At 41.8% G+C, this 23,525-nt stretch overlaps 2 protein-coding genes and 1 pseudogene across 3 annotated transcripts in view; 1 reads left to right on the top strand and 2 right to left on the bottom strand.

Annotated features, from left to right (window-relative positions):
* DGKQ (diacylglycerol kinase theta) overlaps nucleotides 1–10,076 on the bottom strand; it is a gene marked incomplete at its 5' end in the record, with an annotated part of 87,061 nt that extends 76,985 nt beyond the window's left edge. Inside the window, one exon of the mRNA XM_084224731.1 lies at nucleotides 9,866–10,076. Within this exon, the coding sequence (XP_084080857.1) occupies nucleotides 9,866–10,076 (211 nt within the window). The remainder of the gene's footprint in view (nucleotides 1–9,865) is intronic.
* Nucleotides 10,077–10,307: 231 nt separating this feature from the next.
* Nucleotides 10,308–23,525, top strand: part of ACO1 (aconitase 1) — a 54,896-nt gene continuing 41,678 nt past the window's right edge. Inside the window, exon 1 of the mRNA XM_084224898.1 lies at nucleotides 10,308–10,721. The gene's annotated coding sequence lies outside the window, so the exon portion shown is untranslated. The remainder of the gene's footprint in view (nucleotides 10,722–23,525) is intronic.
* On the bottom strand, nucleotides 21,019–22,016 carry LOC311165025 (Golgi to ER traffic protein 4 homolog; annotated as a pseudogene). Its single transcript has one exon. The product of its transcript is annotated as a Golgi to ER traffic protein 4 homolog (transcript).

A 23,525-nucleotide genomic window follows, 5' to 3' on the forward strand; every position in this document is an offset into this window, starting at 1 on the left:
GGGGGAAACTGAGAATTCCCTCCAAAACACACAGAAGATGTTGATTGGATCAAGGAGAGCCAGGCAGCATTTCACATAAACACAGTCTTTTCCGCTCAGTGATATAACCAGCAGACAGGAGGTTTGCAATGCCTCTTCTGCCTCTTAAAACTGAACACAGAACATAAAAATATAATAAAAAATTCCTGAAGATACTGGAAGAAAAATCACAGCTAAGCTTAGTTGCAGTAGCACCCACAAGCCTCCACAACACAGTTACAATTTTTCAAGGAAAGTTGGATACCTTTAAAATGTAGGTCTCATTATTAATCTACATAAACCCATAGTAAACGTTCTTCCACATTTAATTTGGGTGATTTCTGGATTATCTAAGGCATCTCAATACTTCCCAGCAACATAAAACAAGGAAAAAAATCAAGATACCCCAGAGTTGCCATGGCAACCTTACTTGTCATTCCTATAGGGCTTCATTTCCAAGTTGCATCACACTCAGAAGTGTATAAAACAATAGGATTTGAGTAAAAAATACTCAGAACTGGAAAGAATTGAGGGGAAAAAGGCAGAAAGCAAAGAAACAGAATCCTGTGCCAACTGGGTAAGTACATTCAGTATTTTCTCCAGTGTGGTTACTACAAAGCTATTGACATGGTCAGGAAACTAAAGGCAAATGATTCACACAGTGGTGAATCAGGAAAACAAAACACTCACAAGGCACTGCTTCCAAAAGGCAAACTGAAAGTGCTGATCTTCATGATTTTTTTAAAAAAATCTTGATTTTTCATTTTATCCACCTCAAGTATTTTAGAAAGATTCTTTTTAAGAAAGTGTGAGCATTTCAGTTCTAGCACTTAGGCTTGAGTCACTGATGACATCAAGGACTATATTTCTCCTGAATTAATGCAACAGTATGTATCTAAGATCATACAAAATTCATAGAAGATGAGTGTTTACATCTATATGGACAACAGAAGCCTGCAATACAAATTATAGATACCACTGATGAATACACCAGAATTTCCAAAATAAAAGAATTCTGTTCATAAACACTAAAACTCAAAATCTCTTCCTGAAAAGACATAAATCTTTCCCAAAGAGGAACCAAATTATACCAAGGCTCATATATTCATTCATTTTAGTGTTGTTTGGTGTGGTGTCCTCAATTGATGAGACAGAGAAAGTTCTTGTAGCACTCAATCTTAATTTACTATGTAGCATAATCAGTTATTAATTTATGCAAATAAATTATCAAAACACACTGTAAGGTTCTTAAAGTTTCTCAGGACAGCCTATTTAAGAAAACAGTTACACTGAGCAAAAGTAAGAAAGCAAAACCAAAAAAATGTAATATATCTCCATTATCTTATGGATTTACTTTTAAATAATCTATTTGATTCACCTGGAGAAAAAATTCTTGAATGAAAAATACAATAATGTCAAGAAATCTTTATGCATTTTCCAAACAGGAGCTATTCTGGAAGGAAATATAATAGCAACAGGATAACAGAGGTCAAAACCAAAATGGACACAATGATATTTGGCTGTTTTGAAGAGCATTTTTAACATGCTAGTATATTTACCTTCTACTTCAGCCTATATTTTAAAAAAGGATTTGGCAACCAAGGCCTAAAAGTCCCAGCTGCTGTTAGTTAACTTCTTCACAAGAGAAAATACAAGCCTGTAAGTCTTTACTTGATTTCTGCACAGAAATTGAAACAGGAATCTTTTAAGTTCTTCTTGTTTAAGGTTATATCTCTTCTTTCACACCTCCTCATCTTGGATCACGTGTTCGGTTTCTCGTTCGGCATCTTCTGTTAACAGAATTAAGTCTGCCCAGCATCTGGGCAGAAAGTTGGAGCATCAAACATAATTGCAATTGAAAACTATTTTCTAGGACAAAGGGATTGTAACTCCTTTTCGGAAGGGCTGCTATAACTACCACAGACAACCGTCAGCAGTGAGAGCAGACACTCTGCCCACAGCTCATGTGCACACCTGCCAGGCACAACTGCTCCAGCACTGTAGTATGGCACTGGGACATCCAACAGCATCCACCCAAAATCTGGGCAACAACTCGCAAAAGTGTCTTGAGAGTTTTAAATTATGTGAATATTTGTGAATAACCAAAAATTTTTAAATCAGCTTTTCCAGTACTCTCTATCAATACTGTTTTGAGAAGAGTTCGAATGTGAAAAAGCAGTTTCTCCTAGGTTGTTGCTCAGCCCACATATTTGTTTTTTAAGTCTAAGGGATTCTTTTTATAGCAGATACATTTCAGGATTGCTAGTCCTAATCAGTTTCCCATGCAAATTTTTATGTGTGATGATTTACACTCTGCCATCCTAACTAGACTCTGAAGAAAATCTGTCATCTCACATAAAGCCTTTTTTATTCTAAAATAAAGCATTCACAGTCTCAAATGCAAACAGCTTTTTTTTCTTTATGTTTAGAGCCTTCTCTCATGCCATTTTCATGCTCAGGAGAATCTTACCGATTTCCTTGTATTTATGATGATCCCAGGCAAAGATCCTAACCACATAATGGTTTCAGCACTGAGGAAGTATTTTTGCTTGAACCACTTAAGGAACTGGTGAGTGGATTATTTCTTATGTCCACTGGTTAACAAGACGTACCAGTTATTATTTTCATATTCTGCAGAGAAAGTATTGCATAAAAAGGAAAGACTAATTTCCTGAATTATAGCATGACAAACCAAGACACTAACAAGTGACACAAGCTGCCAAGCAGAAAGAAAAGCAATGAGGAACTGAGATTTTTTTTCTATGCATTCTTGCACTTAAACTGGATGTCGTATTTCCTAGCCACCATAACCTAATACTAGCCTGCAGAACAACACAATGCTCCCATTTCAACCCCTAAAGTTCAAATTATTCAATAATCTCTTACAAGAAAATCTGTTTAGCTAAATATTCAGAATGTCTCTAGCAGTATTGTGTATGAAAACCTTCAGGCATGAATTAAATTGTGGTCAAATACAGGACTGTTTATTCTGTTAGTTGTTTAAGATCTTAAATAATTATATTTTTACAATAGTAAGGGCCATGACAATTATATGGTACAGCTGGTATTTAAAAAGAAGCCAAGCAGGTGAGTGATACCAGTGCATCACATTAATAATACTAAACATATTTCCAAGTAATGGTAATATTCACTGGTAATAATTCCCTGGTAATAATCCATTGATAATCAATCTTAAACAAGAAAATTAAAATTAAACAAGAAAGCAACAAAGTCACATAAATATATGTGAATATATATGCATGAATATACACACAGCCCCACCCCCATTCTTCTAGAGCCAAGCAAATAAAAATGCTTAAATAAGAACAGGAAGCGAAATGAGGGGTTGACTGTACTGAATAACAAACTTCCACAAGTGAGACGACAGTAGGCAACAATAAGGAAGAATACTGTGGTAGCACGCTTAGGAAAAAAAAAAGAAGCGTGCTTCCAACATGTTCCTTATCACACTGTGGTATACACACGTTAGGTTTTGCTCTCTGCTGGGGAGTGTTTTCTAACAGGCTTCTCACAAACTGAAAGTTTCCATTAAATAAAAAGGCTGGGGGGGAATAAATGCAAAAAGAACAGGAGCTGATCAGCAAGTATTGTTTAATCCTTTAGAAATGCGTATATACTATAGACACAATCTGCTCTTTCCCCACTGGAGCTGAGTCAAATTAAATATATTCAAGTAACTTAGTCACCTGTTTTCTGTAAGTATTGCCAAAGCAGTTTGACCAAAGGTACTTTCAAGGGCCAGCTCGGGATGGACCTAATTGAGCAACAAGTAGCCCAGAAGGAAGTCAGTTTGAGCTAATGAAAGGCAGAGTTAGAAACACCTCTGGAAGGAACAAGTGACATAACCAAAAAGTAAAGGTCATCCAGGGACAGCGTGGTTCAAGGAAAATTCAGAGCTGCCACCTGAGAAGGGTGCTCCAAAATCAGGAAGAAAAGCACCTTTCTATGGATACTAAGAAGCAAAGCAATATTATGGACAGGTCATAAACAGCATGTAGTCAAAAAAGAAGAAAACAGACCAACAAAGGCACCATGCCCAGAGGGACAATCCCCGCCAAAAAAAAAAAAAAAAAAAAAAAAGACAAAACTTATTATTCTTGGATTTATAATTCTGAGTATGCGTGGAGCTGGTGGGTGGAATCAACAGAAACATTTGTTACAAACTGACCACAGGAGAATGACAACTAAGCACCTTGCATGCCATTCCCCCTGCAGTAAACATAGAAGCCCTACCTTGAGTTACAATTACAACTACGTCATTAATGCCCATTGCACACAGCAGCGTCCCTGCTGTAAAGCGATTTTTAGACCCTTAATGCAGGACTGCAAGAACTATGGTCTGTGGGGAGCTTACCAGAGAAAGACTGAAAAATTTTGTGCAAGATAAAAGGAGCCCAAGGTACCACCCTCAAAGAAACACCTGAACAAACGATGTCTAAGGTATATTTGATAAATGATCATCTAGAAAGAGAACCTGCAGAGCACCAGCCACAGCCACTTCACACCGTGATGGGTTGATGAGCACCTTCCTTAGTGCTTTTGTCACTGCTCAACGAGTCAGACTGAAGCAGTAAGAGAGATGATATATGAAAGTGCTGTGCAAAGCTTGGTATTGGATTACAGGGTTTAGCACTTTCTGCAGTAAGTTATTTACTACCTAATTGAGTTTCTGGACTGAAATCTGAGCTAATGCTATCAACACAAACTATAGCTTCCAGCTACAAAAGCTGTGTGCATTCTCACAAAGCACCCTGTCCTTTTCTCTGCATCACTGATGGTGACAGTGATATTTTCCTCTGAGGCACTGTCAGAAGGAGGCAGGGAAAAGAAAAGCATGAATTCTCTTCAGTATAAAATGGATCACCCTTCAAATACAGACCAGTAAATTGCATTTTTCAATGTGTCAGTCAATGCTCCAAACATTTTTCTCAACATGTATATCAGCTGAACTGAGCCAAGTTTCTGTGTAAGCTTTTATTCTGTGGAATTTTTTTGGGGCGTGTGTGGGGTTTTTTTTCCTTTTTTGACTGTCTTTGTTTGCTCCATTTAAGTTTCAAATGCAGCAAAATCACATTCACTCAAATATCTCAGCACCAAACATCTTGTTGTTGCACAGAAAGGCCCCACCACTGGCAAGAAAACCACTGAAGAATAAAGGCCGCAAAGTCTTGAAAATGCAAACTGATTGGAGGATAGAAGCGAAATTGTATTGTGGTAATGCACCAAAAGCACGTGAAGCTCATCACAAGAAGGAAGAATATGCTTTTCCTTTTGAACTGCAAGCATTAAGACTCTTGGGGGAATCTCATATATCACTCACTTCCTTCAAAACAGATCTGAATGAAAACTGCAGGGTCAAGGATGTTTCACGTGCCTATCTAACAACAGAGCAAGAAAGGATGAGAGTCCAAGGAGACTGCCCCTTGTCCCCTTATTCCCTGCTACTACTTCCATATCTCAACAAACTCCCAGCTTTAATACACCTTCCCTATCTGACTCTATTTTCTTTGAATTTAATAGACTGCATACAAAATTTGAATTTAATAGACTGCATACAAAATTTGTCGAAAATATGCATCTGAAGACTGCTGCAAATGCTATCTGAACATCTCCAAGCTCTCCTAAATCAACAAGGAACAACATGGCTTGTCCTTATCTGGGACATGCCCATATAAATCACAGCAGCTTTCTGGCTGTCTTGCCAAATCTGAGATTTATGTCATAAATATAACTCAGATCCATCGTTTACATTTTATTCTGCAAAAACTGTGGTGTTGTCAGCCAACATCTAAATCAGATTAAGAGAAACAAAGCTTTACACATCTTTGAATAAGTTTGGATGGTCTGCTAAGAAGCCTAAAAAAAATAATTTAACCCACCCCTCCCCACCCCCAAATCCCTTCAACTCCTCCCCCAAAAACAAAAACAGGAAATAAAGGTGTTATTTCTCCAAAATATTATTAGACTTAGAGCCTTCATATCGAGACAGGTGCCTTATCTGCTCAAATACATATCAAGATGTCCATGATTGCAGCTTCCCATAAATATTCTATGAAATACATAGATATAAAAAAACCTAAAATAGTTAAACAATTGTAAATTTTCAATCAAACTTACTTATTACTTAAATCCCCAACATTTATCCTTGGCCAAAGTAAACCAAACTGACTTTACATTATAAAGTTTTATAGAACTGGAAATATTTGTAGCCCCCAAAAATGTATAGATCCACAATTCGTCCAACTCATTTTTTTCCTTGAAGTGTTTTATGTAAAATAAAAGCACTGTGAAAAGAAATGTATTTATTGTTGGCTGAAACTAATCCCAAACTCCAGTATAAAATATCTGCTAGCTACCTTTTAGTGTATGAAATTGGTCCTTCTGTGAACTACCAGTAAGAGCTCTCTTTACAATTCTTATACAGACTTCATATATTTAGTATTTTTCATTTACACTGCCTCTTCTTTGGCAAGTCAGACCAAATTTAAATCTACTCAAACCTGAAATGGTCATGATTAGGAAAGTAAGAGCAATATAAGAGAGCAGTTTTCCATGCTACAACTCAAGCTTCACTTATTCTGTCACACATACACACATACTTAACAAAGGAAGTCACAGCTACAAATAGCAAACTAGTAAGAAAAACAGTTCTTTACAAAAGATTTACAGAAAACAGATTTGTCAGGGTGGGGAGGACATGTGAAAAAACCACAGATGCAAGCCTGGTTGACTGATATTACATAAATATGTGCACAGAAGCTTAATACAGTGACATCTTCAGACCCAACTGGACACCTATTCCATATAGGAAGAGTATTGCATTCCCTATAAAATTCACTTGTAAAAATATCTTGCCAATCTAAGCAAGAGAGCTGCAATTCTCCTCTGGAGTACCTTCAATCCCATACAAAGAGCTGGTGACAGTGGTCTGGCACCATACAGGAGTAAGAAACAGTACCTAACTTTTAAACAATCAGAACAGATGCCGGGCACTTTATACCTTTTACGGAGAGCATCAGAGCATCTCTTCCATATACTTTTTGGAATTCACAGAGAAAATCTAAGGACCATCTTGGCCTCCACTATGAGAATGTTTTGAGAATTCATTATCTTTTCTTGTACTTTTGCTACACAGCTAAGTAAGCCATATGGGCACGTGCCAGTCTACTGAGTAGTTGATAAGTTAACAGAAAAACCCCACAAATTTTATCATTCACTCATAGAAGATGCCATTCTCCAAGGGTCTAAAGTTCAATCACAATTAAAACACAAATCCAGGTGATTTAGGCCATAAAGCTACTCAAATCAATGACAGATAAGAGGCTTTTTTGGTTTGTGTGGTTTTTTTTTTTTTTTTTCCCTTTCATTAACTGGAGGAGTCACACAATGAGCATGCTTAGTTCCCTTCAAAGACTGGAAGCTTTCTGTTTTGGTAACAACCAGCTTCAGGGAATGTCAACACAAACAGCATCAGGAGACTGCACATCTGAACCTACAGATCTGGAAGAGCAACCACTGCAAATCCACTTAGAAAAAGGCTGCTCAATGGCTTCATGTTGAAGCCTGTAGGTGGTTCATCAAACCGAGTCCAAAGACAGCTGCAATTACACCTGTAAACCTAGACTCTCTGCAGAAAAGATAAAGGAGGTAGCAATCATCTACCATGTTTTTCAAGTTCACAGCAAACATTTTCTTCTCTAATAGCTGGGTGGGTTCTTTTTTGTTTTAACAGCCTGGCACTCCTTCTATCCCTTTCAAAAGTGCAGTGATCAAACTCCATTAGTTAAAGTAAATGTGACAAGGAGGTAACAATTAAATGGAATTTAGGAAATTTTAAAGTTTAAGAAATCATATTAGCATTTATAAATAGCTTGGAACTCGACAACAGCAGACACATGAGCAAATTATCCATCAGGTGGTTTTGAGATTTGTTGTTCGAGAGCAAATTTTTGGAAAGACAAACATGACTCTAAGCATAGCTGGTTGAAAACAGATGAAAGGACAAAAAACAAACAAAAAAACCAAGCAAATGAAAAAAATCCAATTCTTATTCTTCACCCAGTGGAGACACTGATGTGCCAGGTGCCATTATAGGGTTTTCCTACACACTCTGAGCAGAGAATGTTAGAGCTAATGAAAACTGAGAGTATTTCCCCTCTCTTGTATTATCCCTCATGGAGGTGACTTGCTTGGGGTGGAGCTTTCAGATGTAGTTTTAAAAGCGATATTTTAACCACGTAGCTTGGAAGTGCTCCATCAGCACATGGTCATTAGATAGTGGTGCTAAAGATGCTTATCCAGAATTCTGCTGGAAAAGCCAAAGGGGAAGAAAAGTTCCAGAATACGAACTGCAGTGGAAAACTAGGAAAAAATTCTAAATGCAACGTGCAGGAATACACTACCTTTAAGTATGTTATATGGGAGTGGATTAAAAAAAAAAGTGACACATTCTGGTCCTTTCACATTTTGCTAGCATTACCTGTTAGCATTACCAAAACTATTCAGATCTTTAACTGACAAACTGGCACCCGAATGCCCAGTTTTATGACTCAAAAAATTTGCCATTTTTAAACTCAATGATAGAAGAGAACACAGAAGACTGGCTTTGTGCATTTTCACAATGAAAGAAATTACCATGTGAGCTTGGAGCTTTTTTGCTTATTAGGATAAGCAATGATCTTATACACACAGACAGAACAACACTTCTCTCAGAAAACTTTTTAGCAAATATAAAATCATCCTTGCAAGTCTCGCTTTGCACCACACAGGAGCATGACTTCCACCCAACTTAATCCAGCACTCTCTTTACCCCTGGCAATGACAAAAGGCAGGAGCTATTTCAAGAACAGCAGGGTACTTGTTCTACACCTACAGCCTTGTTTGACACCCACCCAAACAATGAGGCTCTTGTACAACCTGGCTCTTTGGACCTGGCCTGGGAGCTGCAACCCAAGCCAGCTGGACTGCATATGCTCATGAAGACATCATGTTTTGTGCTGTTTTGTTTGGGTTTTTTGTTGTTAGTAGTGGTGTGTTTGTTTTCCTTTAAAGAGGGACACAGAGATCCACTCTTTTTGCTATGACACCACTAGATTTTGCTGCATCAGAACAAGTTATAATTTTTATCCGTTTCAAGAACCTCGGCTGCTGCGTAGTCCAGCAAGGAAACCTAGCAATTCCTTCTCCCCTTCCTGGTGTCAGCCAAGGTTTAAAAGGTTCAAACTCCACACAGGTCTCAGATTCTCCATAGGATCAGGCATGGGATTTCAGCAGGTAAGGGTGCCCCTGAGATGGAACCACTGTGAACTTGCTGGGGTGCTTGGTGGCTCACAGTGTGTATACCCCAGGATGGGCTGGGGCACTGCTGCATCACAGCACACACCGGTGTCACCACACAGGAGCGAGCAGTGACACATCTCCGATTTTGCAATATTTTTGTTAGGAATTATTATTATTATTATTATTTATTCCTATAATTTAAAATAGGAACAGGGTTTTCAGCTACTACTTTAGTTTTCAGACTTGATTTTTGCAATTTACGACTGTTATTATTAGACTATTGCTAGAATTTTGATTACTACCATTAGACACTTCTTTTCGTGATGGAATGCACTATTTTTGTTACTGTATTTCAGTATTACGTTTTAGCACTGCGGTTTTGCACTAGATTTTAAAATTAAACATTAGTACTATAGTCTGTTGATACTAATGATGAATGGAGTTTTTATCAGCACTGTGTTTAGGCAATTTTTCCTCCCCCCCACCTCGCCCCGGACGCGCCCCCGGCAGGTCCCGCGCTCCCGCGGCCGCCCCGGCAGCCCCTTACCCTCGCACTGGTAGCCGGCCAGCCCCCAGATGAAGTCGGTGCAGTAGTGGCAGAAGGTGGGCTTGGTCAGGGTCACCCTGCGGAACGCGTGGCCCGGCGGGCTACTGCCCCCGGCCGCGGCGCGGCCCCGCCCGCCCAGCACCGGGCTGGAGGCCGGGCTGCCGCCGCCGCTGCCGCCGCTGCCGCGCAGCGAGCGCGCCCCGTCCGCCATTCCCGCCGGGCGCCCGCTCCGCGCCGGCCGCCGCTCGCCCGCCCGCCCGCGCTTCCGCCCCGGGGCGGTGGCGGGGGCGGGCGGGGGCGGTGCCCCGGCAGCGCCGGCGGGCGGCGCGCGCTGCCCCCTGCCGGCCGCGCCCTCAGCGCCGCGCCCGGCCTGTCCTCCAGCACCTCCGCGGGCAGCCCGGCCCGGCCCGGCCCGGCCTGTCCTCCAGCACCTCCGCGGGCGGCCCGGCCCGGCCCGGCCCGACCTGTCCTCCAGCACCTCCCCGGGCGGCCCGGCCCGGCCCGGCCCGGCCTGTCCTCCAGCACCTCCCCGGGCGGCTCGGCCCGGCCCGGCCCGACCCGACCTGTCCTCCAGCACCTCCCCGGGCAGCCCTGACCGCGCGTTCTGTGGAGAAACTCCGCCCGAGTGTTCGTCCTAAACGTCCCCTGGCGCAGCTAGAGAATAGGTTGTCTCTGCTGTGTCTAGCTGCCTCGGAGAAGAGGCCGATCCCCACCTGGCCACACGCTCCGCTCAGGGAGTTGTAGAGACTGAGCCTCCTTTTCTCCGGCTGAGCAGCCACAGCTCCCTCGGCCGCTCCTTGGAAGACTTGTTCTCCAGTCCCTTTGCCATCTTCGTGGCCCTTCTATGGACTCAGAGGTAAGACCTCCAGTGTTTTGCCACGACATCAATCTGGAAGGTTTTGCTATCTTTTTGCCATTTTAGAGTACACAAAGCTCTGCCTCAAGAAGATTTGTGATGATGCATTGGCAGAATAAAATGATTTGCAATAGGTTCTGCCTTCTACACTCAACATCTCTGACTTCATAAGAAAAGATAAGGGGTTCTGCCTTAAGTCTCCTTCCTCCATAACACAGGGCTTTTTTGTCCTTTGTTCACTTAACCTTCTTGTTGCTAGTTTGGAAAATGTTTATGCACTTGGATGTTTCTATGATGCTAGCTAGTCTCTGGAATGCCTCTGTTTCTTTGACTTATTATGTTGGGTAACCCATTATGGATGGAGTAGGTTGGGACAAGGAAAGGAGGCTATCATTTTGGATTTTGTTTTTGCAGATGTATGCTATCTGCATCTCAACTTGTCTTGATCTCAGCTTTGTGTTGAGAATCTCCACTGAGCTGTTCAAAACAGCATCCAGGTACCTCCATTAAGCAATGAGAGACAACAAAGGGTAATTAAAATTTTTGTTTCTGGCTCTGATTTACCTGTATTTTGGTGAAGGGTGTAATAAGCTAGTGTAATAAACCTCTTCTGTAATAAATCTTTGTCCTGTCGACCAGCAGTGAAGTTCTAAAATTTGTTAGCGTCTTCTAGTTTCTGCTACTCTTACTTTGTGTCTCCTTTCTGTGTTGTAAATATGAAAGTAGTTATGATCAGAAGGATTTGACCTTCTCAAGGAGAAACAGTATAAATAATTAAGAGACCAAAGAAAGCATAATGCGACTTTTTATGATGGGAGAGTGAGTAGTTGCATACATAAGATTTGAAATACTTCTAATTGCTTCTACAAACAGGATTTAGAAAACATCTAAGAGACCACAGAGCTGTACGAAGCCCCAGATACACAGGAGGAAAGGGAAGAGGGAAGCAGTATGAAACACCTGTGTTTGAACACGTGTACCTGCTGAAGCCAACAAATCAGCCAAAGCACATAATGATAGGTCCTTTCTTCCACAAACTCAGCCTTCTTAAAAATCATAACACAAAGCCTCTTGGAACATATTTCTGGGCTCATAGGGATAAAGAGGAGCAGCCAGTATTGGATTTGACAGTGGTCAGTGGTGCCCGACCTACTTGATTGCTTTCTGTGACAAATGTGTGGATCTGTGTAGAAGAGGACACTAGTGTAACTTGACTTCAGCAAGGTTTATGACTTGTCTCCCACAATATTCCTGTATCCACAGTGGAATGTTATGGTTCCACATGGCTGGACAACTAGATGGGTAAAAATCTGGTTGGATGGTTGAACTCAGAAGGTAGAAGTGAGTGGGTCATACTTGAACTCTGCCTGGAGGCCCATAATGGGAGGGGTGTTACAGGGGTCTCTCCTTCGCCCTGGGCATTGACAATGTTTATCAAGATCATGAGGAGGTGACAGAGAGCAGTACTGTCAAGGAATGTCAAGTTCACACATGACACCAAACTGGGGGAGCAGTCATTACACTGCCATCTACAGGGACCTGAACAGACAGGAGAAATGAGTCCTACCATAAAATCAAAGGGTTGGTTTGGGTTGGAAGGAACCTTAAAGATCATCTAACTCTTCTGCTGTGTGCAGGGACACCTTTCATTGGGCCAATTTGCTCAAAGTCCCATTCAGCCTGAGCCTGAACACAACCAGGGCTGGGGCAACCCCAGCATCTCTGGGTGACTTTTTCCAGTGCCTCATTACCCTCACAGAATATAATTTTTTCATAATGTCTTATCTAAACCTACTCTCTCTCAGTTTGAAGCCATTTCCTCCTTCTGCCAAAACACACCTTTATTTATTCTTAAAGTCCCTAGAGCTCTCTTGTAAGCTCCTCTCTGGTACTGGAAGTTTCCATTTAGGTGCCTTCTCTTCTCCAGGCTGGACAATCCCAATTCTCTCGGCCTTTCCTTATGGAAGAGATATTCCCTCCCTCTAATCATCTTGGTATCCCTCCTCTGGACTCACTCCAGCAGTTCCATGTCCTCCCTGTGCTGGGAGCCCAGAGCTGGATGCAGGGTTCCAGGTGGGCTCTCAGCAGAGCAGAGCAGAGGGGCAGAATCCCCTCCCTCCCTGCTGCCCACGCTGCTTTGGATGCAGCCCAGGACACATTTGGCTCTCTGGGCTGGCAGTGCCCATGGCTGGGTCATGTCCAGCCTCTCACCCAGCAGCCCCAAGTCCTTCTCACAGGGCTGCTCTCCACCTGCTCATCCCCAGCGTGTCCCCTGATACTGGGGGCTGTCCTGACCCAGGTGCAGCACCTTGAACTTGGCCTTGTTAAACCTCATGACATTTCCATGGGCCCACTTCTCGAGCTTGTACAGGTGCTTCTGGTTGGCATCTTGAGGAATGTCAGCCTCAGCATTTGGCCGGGTGTCATCTGCAAATTTGATGAGGGTGCACTTCATCTATGAAATAACAGTGGTCCCAATACAGACCCTGAGGGATACCACTGGTTACTATTACAGGTCACTGATGTCCGTTGGAACTCAGATTTGTTGACCCCTACTCTCTGGATGCCACCGATTTCTTATCCATGTAACAGTTCACCCATCAAATCCATCTCTCTCCATTTTAGAGGGAAGGATGTTGTGGGGAACCATCTCAAAGTCCTTCCTGCCCTTCCCTTGTCCACAAGTGGAGTCACTCCATCACAGAAGTTCTGCAGGTTGGTCAGGCAGGACTTGCCCGTGCTGGCTGTCCCAAATCACCTCCCTGACCTCCATGTGCCTTAGCACAGCTTCCAGCAGGATCTGTTCCATGATCTTCCCAGGCACGGAGGTGACGCTCACAGGTCAGTTGTTCCAGGGGTCCTCCTTTCTACCCTTTTTAAAGATGAGTACAATGTTTTCCCTTTTCCAGTCACCTGGCACTTCACATGACAGCCACAACTTTTCAAATGTCATGAAGAGTGGTTTGGCAACTACATCAGCTGGTTGCCTCCAGGATGCATCTCATTGGCTCCCATAGACTTTTAAGTTTTTCAGATGGCCATGAACCTGATTTTTACTTAGAGTGGGAGAGACTTTGCTCCCACAGTCCCCCAGTCCCCATCCTGCTGTTTGTCCACTCACGAGAAGTGGAAGAGGGGTTACCATTGAAGACTGCAACGAAAGAAGTTGTTGAGTACCTCAGCTTTCTTCTCAATCATTGTTACCATCATTGTCTATCAGAGGACACACCTCCTTTGACCTCTAAATGAGCAGCAGGGTAACACTGCAGAAAAGGTCCTGGGTGTCTTGGTTGTCAATGAGCCAGCTGTGCACACTGTAAACAACCAGGATCAACAACATTCTGTGCTGTCCAGGAGCACAGCTAGTCAGCTGAAAGAAGGGATTATTACTGTCTCCCCAGCACTACAATATTAGACTATTGCATTCAGTTTTGACCTCCATAGAGGAAGAGCAGGACAAACTGCTGGAGCAAGTTTAGTGGAGAACCATGATGAGGGTGGTTAGGGGTTGGTGCACTTATCCTGTGCAGAGAAGGCTGAGGGAGCAGGACTCTGCCTGAAGAAGAGACAGTTACCAAGAGATCTCATAACACCGCAGTAGTACTGACACAGAGGTTTTAATGAGGAAGGACCAAGGTTCTTTACAGGAGTGCATACTGTAAGGACAAGAGACAATGGGAGAACTTCAAACTAGATGTTTAGGCTGGATTTGAGGAGAAACCTCTTTACCCTAAAGGCAGTCAAGCAGAGAAGCAGGTTAAGTGAAGTTCCATTGACCTGTCCTGCCTTTCTTTTCAGCCTAGCCTGTCCTCTTTAAATGTGTTTCTTTTGTATTGAACTAATAGTTCTTCCCCTCTTAAGAGTCAGAGGCCCAAGATTTGGAAAGCTGAAACTCATGTGAACAAGTCTTTCCTACAATCTGGGAAACTACCTTATAATAATATCAGAATTTGACTGTTTCAAAAGCCTGAGGAAGTAATCAATTAATCTTTTTATAAAAAGGTGAAAATGCGTTCAATTAACAAATAATTACATACACTACTGAATCACTTATCCGGGCAGGTAGTTACGAGGTTTCTTTCATAGAAGACTGGAGAATGGTAGTTTTTATAGTTTAGATATAAATGAAGTGTGAGATTTTGGCTATTTTTTAACAACTGACTCTCCAGATAAATACTTATAAGCTGTAACACAGGGGCAAGAACTAAACTTTTTTGTGCTTCAACTTCTCGTCTTATCTGTATAATCAGTCAAAACAACCTAAACGATCCAACACTGTCTTCAGCTAAGTCTGCCAAAACACATGCTGCCAGCAGCCATGGGGTATGACAGCAGTGGAAGGCTAGCCATCCTTTCCATTTCACTGTGTAGCACACCTGCTGCCCTAGACAGTAGAATAAAAGTGAGGTAAAGAATTATTACTGGAGCTGTCACATTCACAAATGGGATAACTCATTAGAAGTGATTTTTTCCTCGTGCAGGAGTTGTTGCTTGACAGGCAGGTAATTGAAAGATGAAACAAACAGGATAAAACTACCACTACTTAGGTATACCTTCATATTTTTTAAAATAAAGAAGTGCCTCACAGATAAAAACAAATAAAATTCTTTGAGCATCCATTGTCTTTGTTTTGACAAGAATTAGTAAGACAAGATTAGGGAAAAAAATGTAAGGCCTCTGAAAAGAAAATTTACTTCTTTTTACATTCTGATAAATATTTTGTGGCACTTTGGATTCTATAACTTTATTAAACTCAAGTTATGCAACTCCTGGGCAGGCAGTACAGAAAACTTGTCATTTTTACAAGTTTCATGGCTTGGTAGAGGTGTATTCAGTAAATGGAGCAAACTTAGCACCTTGGATCTTCTGACCCTTTTGTAACCTTCTTGTACTCTTTATATTTAGAGAGAAGACATACTGTGACAGATAGAAAACCTTTGCTACAACTGTGAAAGTTCTGGTACATCATCCTAAATTTATGTAAGTTTGATGTAGTGTCAGTATCACATAATGATTTTATCCTTTAAGGAACACAGTTCATTATCCAGAGCTCTCTTGACACTCTGTATGATGAAATTCAGTTACTCAGTTCTTTCATTAAGCAATTTATTTGTAAGCAAGCTTCAAAAAACCTGAAAATAATCAGGTCAGGTCCAGGTGAGATCCACAGGTTTTGAGAAGACTGTATAAATATGGAAGTAGTGGATGAAAAGCAGATGGCGCTGTGCTGTTTTTTAGTGGTCCGTCCTGGCCTTCCCATTTCCTGGTTTCTCAGAGAGCTACAAACAATTTCATCCATCCACTCACATGACAGGAGTGGGAGTCATTAGCTTCCCAAATGCCAGAGAAGCTTGCTAAGTTTCTGTTTCTATAAAATGTGTTCTTTATGTGTTGGTGAATTGTGGAAGTGTGAAATCCAATGGTACCTATTCCATAGAGCCATAAGCAAAAGTGTTTCTAGATTACTGAAATCTTCTATATTGTTGAGTTTTGTTTTCTGAATTCCCTTCATTACTGCAAGTAATTGGAAGAGAGGAATGTCACAAACCATATATGGAAGTTGAAAAGGAAAGTTTAAAATAAATTGTGGCTTCTAAGAGCCAAGAATTTAAATCCTTTAATATGCCCTCCTGTTGGCAACCAGCAGGGAAGAAGAGTTACAGGGGGGTTGGTTTTCTTTGTTTTAAACCGGCACATCAATATTTGGAAATTGAGGGATAATGCTGTTTTGGCTCATGAAAGGAAGTGGCTCAGGAAGTATCACCTTCCTAAGCAAAAGAGGTTTCAGATTTGTAGTTTTTTCACCTCTCCAAGTTGGTTCCAAGTTGGTGCTATCTGAATCAAAGGTAAATCCTGATGTTCATTTAAATGTAGGATACCTTTCTTTTTTTCCCAAAATCTCACAGCTGAAGAGACAATAAAAGTATTAGATCAGGTTTATGCACCCTTTGTCTTGCAATGGAAAACAAAAGAGATATTCAATTTCTTATACCTACACTACAAAAAAAAAAAAAAAAAAAAAGAAAAAGGAAAAAAAAGGGAAGAAAAGGTTAGTACCTAGCACATAATTAGTTTGGGGTGGTTTTTTTTGGGTTGGTTTTTTTTTTTTTTTTTTTTGCTTCATAATAGCTGTGCAGTTACTTCCTTCCTGAGAAAAAGTCTTAAAAAAACTGTTCTAATCATGCTAGAAATAAATCAAGTGCTGACTTCTTAGTTAAAAGCACCAACAGCCCCAGAGTAAGAGAAGCAAAAGCCCTGCTATGGAAAGCCAGCAAAGTTCTGGATCAGTTCCAAGTTATGCAGTAAGATAGTCTTTCAACTTTTTATTTGATTGCCAGATTAACTATATCTTTTCAAATAAAGGTTTTAATAAGGAGCACATTAGACTGCATAATCTAAACAAAATTACATATTAATGTTTATATATCAAATAAATGCGCACTTTTCACATAGGTACAGAGATTTAGAAGAAAATCCTTCAGTACAAATTCATCCATCTCTTGTGGGGAAAAAAACCCTACAGAGATCCCATCAAGAAAAATATCTTTATTTCACCAAAATCATTATAGTCAGCAGTAGTAAGTATTTAATAAAAAGGTAGATATATTTATCACAAGTAGACATAACTGTAGAACTCTTATTTTATTTTAGCATTTACACTCCTTTCTATCTCGAGTTTCCCTAGTTCTGCTAACAAAACTGAGACTTAGTAAATAATAAACCGTATCAGAGCTGAAAGTAAAGAAAACTGTGTAACAACATAGCAAAGTCAAAAGGTTGAAATTTAAGGCCCAGCCGGCTAGCAAATATGATGATATGACAAGCAAGTTATTTGTGCTTCAAATACACTGATTTTAATATTTAATAGCTTATTTCCAGCTCTTAAGTTTTAGAACAAATAACTTCCTGACAGAGTACATAAAGGATTTGCTCAAAGTTAATGAATCACTTCTCTGGGAGAAAAAAAACAACCAATCAACCAAAAAAACAGCTAGGGTTTGATTTAATTTTTATTGTAAAGGATTGCCAGTTTAACTTTTTTAGTCATGTTTTGTCTCTGGACCTAGGGAACATGAAAGCAATTTGTATGAATAGAGTGCCTTAATGTATTCTGACGTGCAAAATATGCAAAACACCCACATATGGATTAACAGATTGCTGTTAAGGTTTAGTGAGAGTTGTGCACTCTGAAAATAAAATGTCCAAATCTTGTTGTTAAAACCACATTGCAATTTCTGATTCTACACTCTAATCATGTATCAGAAACCCAGTATATAAAACACCCTTTTTTAATGTATGTGTATATGTATAAATATTTAGCATTATTTATTTCTATGCCTGATGGTACCTGTTGGCCTTCAGGATAGATCTACACCCTCACTAGCAGGAATGTAAAGAAATACCATGTATGCTGGACTCCAGAGTGATGTGCTCATGCATGAGATTCTCCTTTGGGTGTGTCACTGGTGCCCACATGGATGACAGGAGGTTGTGGTCTAAGGACTTGACAAAAGCACCCCAGATCAAAGGCCCTGACAAGCAGCAAACCTTCTGAGACAGAGAGGTCAACAAAACTAAAGTCTCCAGCCACCCTGACTTGCTCTGTCCTTGTGAGGGGCTCAGATGTCTATCCCAACCAAGCTTCTTTCTGTTTATTTGTTGTCAGAGTATTGTACCTGAGTGCCTTCAGTTCATATCTACATGACCAAAAGGAGTCATTCTTCTGTTGCCAGGAGTCACAAGCTTCCAACATTTCCACCTTGGGAGTCTCAACTTTCCCACCTTGCTAGTCCAAATCTACTAGAGTCCAGCATCGCCTCTTAGCTGTCTCACCTCTTAAGCAGCTGTTGAAGATAAATTCTTAAAATAAGACATCACTGTGGAGTTAAAGGGGTTTGTTGATGATTGAATAATTATAAAATTATAATTAAACAATTATTGAGTGATAATTAAATAGTAATGTAATTAAACAGCTACAGCCAACTGCTGTACAGGAAAACACAATGGCCTCAAGGGTGGGGCTACAGATGTCTATAGTGTAATGTTGGTTTACCTGCCTTGGTGCAGGAGTACAGCCGCAGCAGTTTTAGTTTTGGCTAGTCCTGCTCAGGATGGTTCTGTTAGGCCCTGATAAGTTGTGGTGTAGACTCCGTGGTTCCTGAGAAGTCAATGGTCTGGCACAGTTCTCTGGGTGTGCACAGCAGGGTGGACTGGTGCTAAGGCCTGAACCAAAGTGCTGTTCATTCAGCCAGAGTCCTGCACCTATCATTGCTGTAGAGGGCTCCAGCGCTTACTTCTGCACAGGCACCTCCTTGGGGGGGTCCCGTTGCCTTCCTGCTCATCCTCCCTGGTGCTATGTGGTCTGCTGCCTTCTCCCATAGCTTCTGCACCAGGCAGCTCTGTACCTCAGCCCTGCACCTCAGCCAGACCTCAACTTCCTCAGTATCACCCTGGGAAGAGGCACCTGGCACTCCATATAACCCTACAACTGCAGGGTCCCCCATGTTTTCTTGGAGCAGCATCTGAGCTGGTGCTAAGGGGCATGCTATCATGCTGGCTCCAGCGCAGTCTTCAGCAGTTCTTCTGTGCACCTTTGGTGTCCCCTGTATGGGAGGGGAGTGCTGTGCTAAAGCCAGCTGCCCCTCACCAGTGGATCGCTGCTCTTCTTGGGTACAGCCGAACAGAAGTAAACACCCCCTGATCAGGAAAGCACTGACTTGGAACTGCTGTGCTCCACAATAAGGAAAACCAAAGGAGAGGCAGCAGTAGTAAAAAATAAACTGGCCTGTTATGTGCCAAGTCCCCATTTGCTATCCCTGGTTACCACTACATTTCCTTCTTCTGTTCTCTAACAGTTTGTAACTAAAATGGATTCTGTTGAGTGCAGTCCATGGTTGATTAATGGAAAGATAATTCATGAGAAGGCTGCTGCAAGCACTAGTTTTGTAGGTGTTTATTTAATTGAATAATGTGGAATTGGAAAGGACTCCGTAGCTCAGAGGAGGGGCAACCTTACAGTTAGATCGAAGTTTGGCATTAAAGCAGTTCCCCACATTCTCCCAGCAGGACTGTTGATTTGCTTTATCACTTTGTTATGCAGATGAAACTTCACGGTGTATAACTTAGTTCAAGATTTGAGAAAGAATGTGAGTTTTCCACTCCATGCTGCAAATAAAACAATTTAAAACTTGGTTGTGTTCTCTGTGACATAACCAAACAAGACCAACAGGGAGTCATTGATAGAAATTTTCAAGGTGTGCAGGACAGCAGATAGCTTGGGCAACACTGTGACTTTCCAGAGGGTCAGCCAGGGAAGGAAAAGTGGCAATGACCCTTATTATTGCAGAATTGATGTCCTTAAATTCCCCATGGGCCAAAAGAAATGAGCATCCAGATTAAAAATGGGCCTACCACTGCACTCTATTACCACTGCACCTGCACATTCCAATATGGGAACAGGCACCAGCACCTCCAGCACCAAAGCTGTGATAGTCCTGGAAAGAAGCTGAAAGCTCATCCCAAATCCAGGGACCCACCTACAGGCTAGTTACAGGACAGAATAGCCATGAACCATGCAGATTCCTGTAGCTGTGGAAGAAGGGATTATAAGTGACCTTGCCCCTGGTAAATCACAGTTGTACTAATTAAACAGCCTTGCCCTTAATGGGGCACAGCTGTGACTAATAAAGGTGAGTGTGATAAAAGGGGTAGGTTGGCTGGTCATGGAGAGCTTTGAGGAGGTAGAGGAGCCTGCAGTATGAAGGGTGTGATGTTACTCATGGCAGTGGAAGAAAGTTCGTGTATCAATGTCTCTTGGATGTGTATCTCAAATTATGCTGCTTGGCTTGTCTCACAGAACTTTTGGCACCAGCATTGCAAATCAACTATTCAATTGCTCCTCCTGCCTTTCAAGATCTTTGGAAGAGGGCACAAGGCAAGGAGGCTTTCTCAGAACAGAGATGGTATTGGGTAGGCTGTGAAGGACAAGCGCCATGTTTATGATTTATTGAAAGGCTGTGCAAAAGGAAATACTGCATCAGAAACTACAGACTGTTTAATCAGTCCCAGCCACTGGATCAGAAACTGCTCCGATTGGTTTGATTAGCTACTTTTTGTTGGCTCTTTTATTTTTTTTTTTCCCATAAAAAATATAGACTGACAGTATAAACATTCCAGCAATCATTTCTGAAAGGCCAGAAGAGCCTTTTTAGGAGCCAAGAAACAGGATTCAAATTCCAAAAGTGTCTTCAGAGTCATTTAATGGTCAGATTTACACAGCACCCAATGAAAACAGCATTCAGTCGAGCTCAATAGGACTGCTGTCTTCCTGACCATCTTCTGTGTCATTGTCTTCCTCAGTTCCCATCAGACTATTTAAAAGACTTCCTAGCAGTCCCCTATAGGATGAGGTCTGCTTGGGTGGAACTCCAAAGAAAAGTTGTCCTATTCTATCTAGGTACTCATTATAGATGGGGGATCTCTTTTCAGCAAAGGGTGCTACTGTTCACACAATACTGTTTGTACTGTTAGTTTTCCTCCATGAACTACCAACAAGAGAAACCAGATGAAGTTTAGCAGTGGATGCACAAAGGGTGGACCCTTCTCTATTGAAGGCTGTTTCTTTGTGTTTGTTGTAAAAACAACTGATGAGCTGGTCTTTTTTAAGCAGAGAAATTGTAGTATTGCCTGAACTACAAACTTGTCCACCTCACTGCAGTATCTGCGGGACACGGAGTATTGGGTATTCCACCAGCATATTTAGACAGCCCTGACCATCTGTTAAGTGCTAGCGATACCAGAATTCACTACAGTCTTGCTCTTTCCGCAAGGTAATAGCTAGTAATGGGTGTAGTTTTGGATGTCCAAGTATTCCTGATCCACCACTGGACCATTTTAGTGCTCTGGATATGAAAGCCACTCTTTCAGGAGAATATGGATCCATTAAAAGAAACAATTTAGCCAAGTTTTCTAAAAGGTCTTCTGCGACTTTTGCATCTGACTTCTCCAAAGACTCCAAAACCAGCATGGACTGATCAGCAGTACTGTTTTGCTGGTTATGACTGAGAAACAGTAAACCCCTGAATATATTAGTTCTCTTGCTTCTGCATGTTTTCCTTGTGACATATACCTGAAGAAGAGTGTCCAGTACATCTGGTGATGGTCCGACGTGATCAACGTGATAGCGAGAAGACATGATAAGAAGGAAGGCAGAGATAAGGCAGCCCAAGAGTTGTCCAGGATAAGACAGCCAGGAGCTGTGGAGGAGCGTGGCCTTTGAGTTGTGGGAAGGAACATGGCCTGGAGTCGCGGAGAGACATGGCCAAAAAAAGAGCTGTGAGAAATAACGCAGCTGGGAGAAGAGCTGCAGAAGTCCAGATTTCTATTGTAAAAAGAGGCAGCAGCAGCCTGGCAGGATCCTGGGGCAGTGCCATGTTCCCCTGACTGCTGCTGGGTGCACGGATGCCCGGCCCACTGGCGAGCACCCTGCCAGCCCTGGCTGCCCTGGCTCTTTTATCGCTCCAACCCGAGGGCACAGCACGGCTAAAGCAGAGAGGGGTGACGTGGGAGTCGCAGCAGAGTTCTGAGAGACAGAATCATCAATATGGGGACCCACAGAGAGCTGTGAGACACCAAGTTGACTAAGGAGAGGTAAACCAGCCCAAGAACTAGAAACAGAGTAGTTTTATATGCTAGTAAAACACATGTATTTTATTTAAATATTTGTATAATTGTTAATCCTAAGCAGAATATGTAAATATGTCTAATTAAACATGTTTTTTTATTTAAAAGAAAAGGGGGAAATATAGGTGACCTTGGCCCTGGTAAGTCCCAGTTGTTCTAATTACCAAAGAAGAAGAACAGCCTTGCCCTTAATGGGTTTCAGCTGTGACTAATAAAGATAACTGTGATAAAAGGGGTGGGTTGGCCAGTCAGGGAGAGTCTTGAGGAGGAAGGCCTTGAGGTTGTAGAGGAGCCCTGAGGAAGAAGGAACAATCTAGAGAGATAAAGAAGAACACAACCAGGAAGAGAGTTGCTGCTGCAAAAGATCTGCTGTTAGGTCAGTCTGGGTCTGATGGAGCTTGCAGTCACAGTTGAGCTAGGTAAAAACCTGCGGTCAGAGGCAGCAAGAAAATACTTGGAGTCATTTTCCAGCAGGAAATAGCCAGCAGTCAGAGTCTGCCAGAGAAACCAACAGTAGGAGCTTGCTGTAGTCAGAGTCAGGATGGCTAAGCTCTAAAGAATAAACTGGGACCCTTTTCATGTTGTTAAATAAGAGTCTGTGTCTTGGCTCATTTCTACCCCTAATGAGAGGTCTACTGCAGCAGATTCCCACCACAGACCACTGACATAATGGAAATCTAAGCACTGGAGTGCTGAAGTGCATTAGGAATAAAAAAGGTGAATGAGATTTCACTGATGGCAATGAAGCACTGAGGGTCTGGTAATTCATAGGACATTTCATAGGAGATCCCATTGGATGGCTTTCTCTTGGCACAATCACAGCTTTTCCTTAAGGTCTCTGGTAAATGAGGCAGTTTGTTCACTGAAGAGAGATTAACAATAGAGGTACTTTTTGCACACAGAGCAATAGTAGAGGATTTCCCATTCTCATGGCATCTAGATGTTGTGCTCAGAAACAGGGTAAAAAAGCCCACCAACCTCTGTCTTCTTTGCTATGTTATCCCCTTTTTCTGTGTTTGTGTGCAAAGAATTTAGCTACTTGCAAACGGGCAAAAAGGACAACTTTTGTGATATGTCTTTTAGCTCTATGCTCTCGCTTGCCCTAGCGGTCAGGGTATATCC

Source organism: Fringilla coelebs (genome assembly GCF_963513975.1).
Source record: "Fringilla coelebs genome assembly, chromosome: Z".
In the NCBI taxonomy this organism is placed as follows: Eukaryota; Metazoa; Chordata; class Aves; order Passeriformes; family Fringillidae; genus Fringilla; species Fringilla coelebs.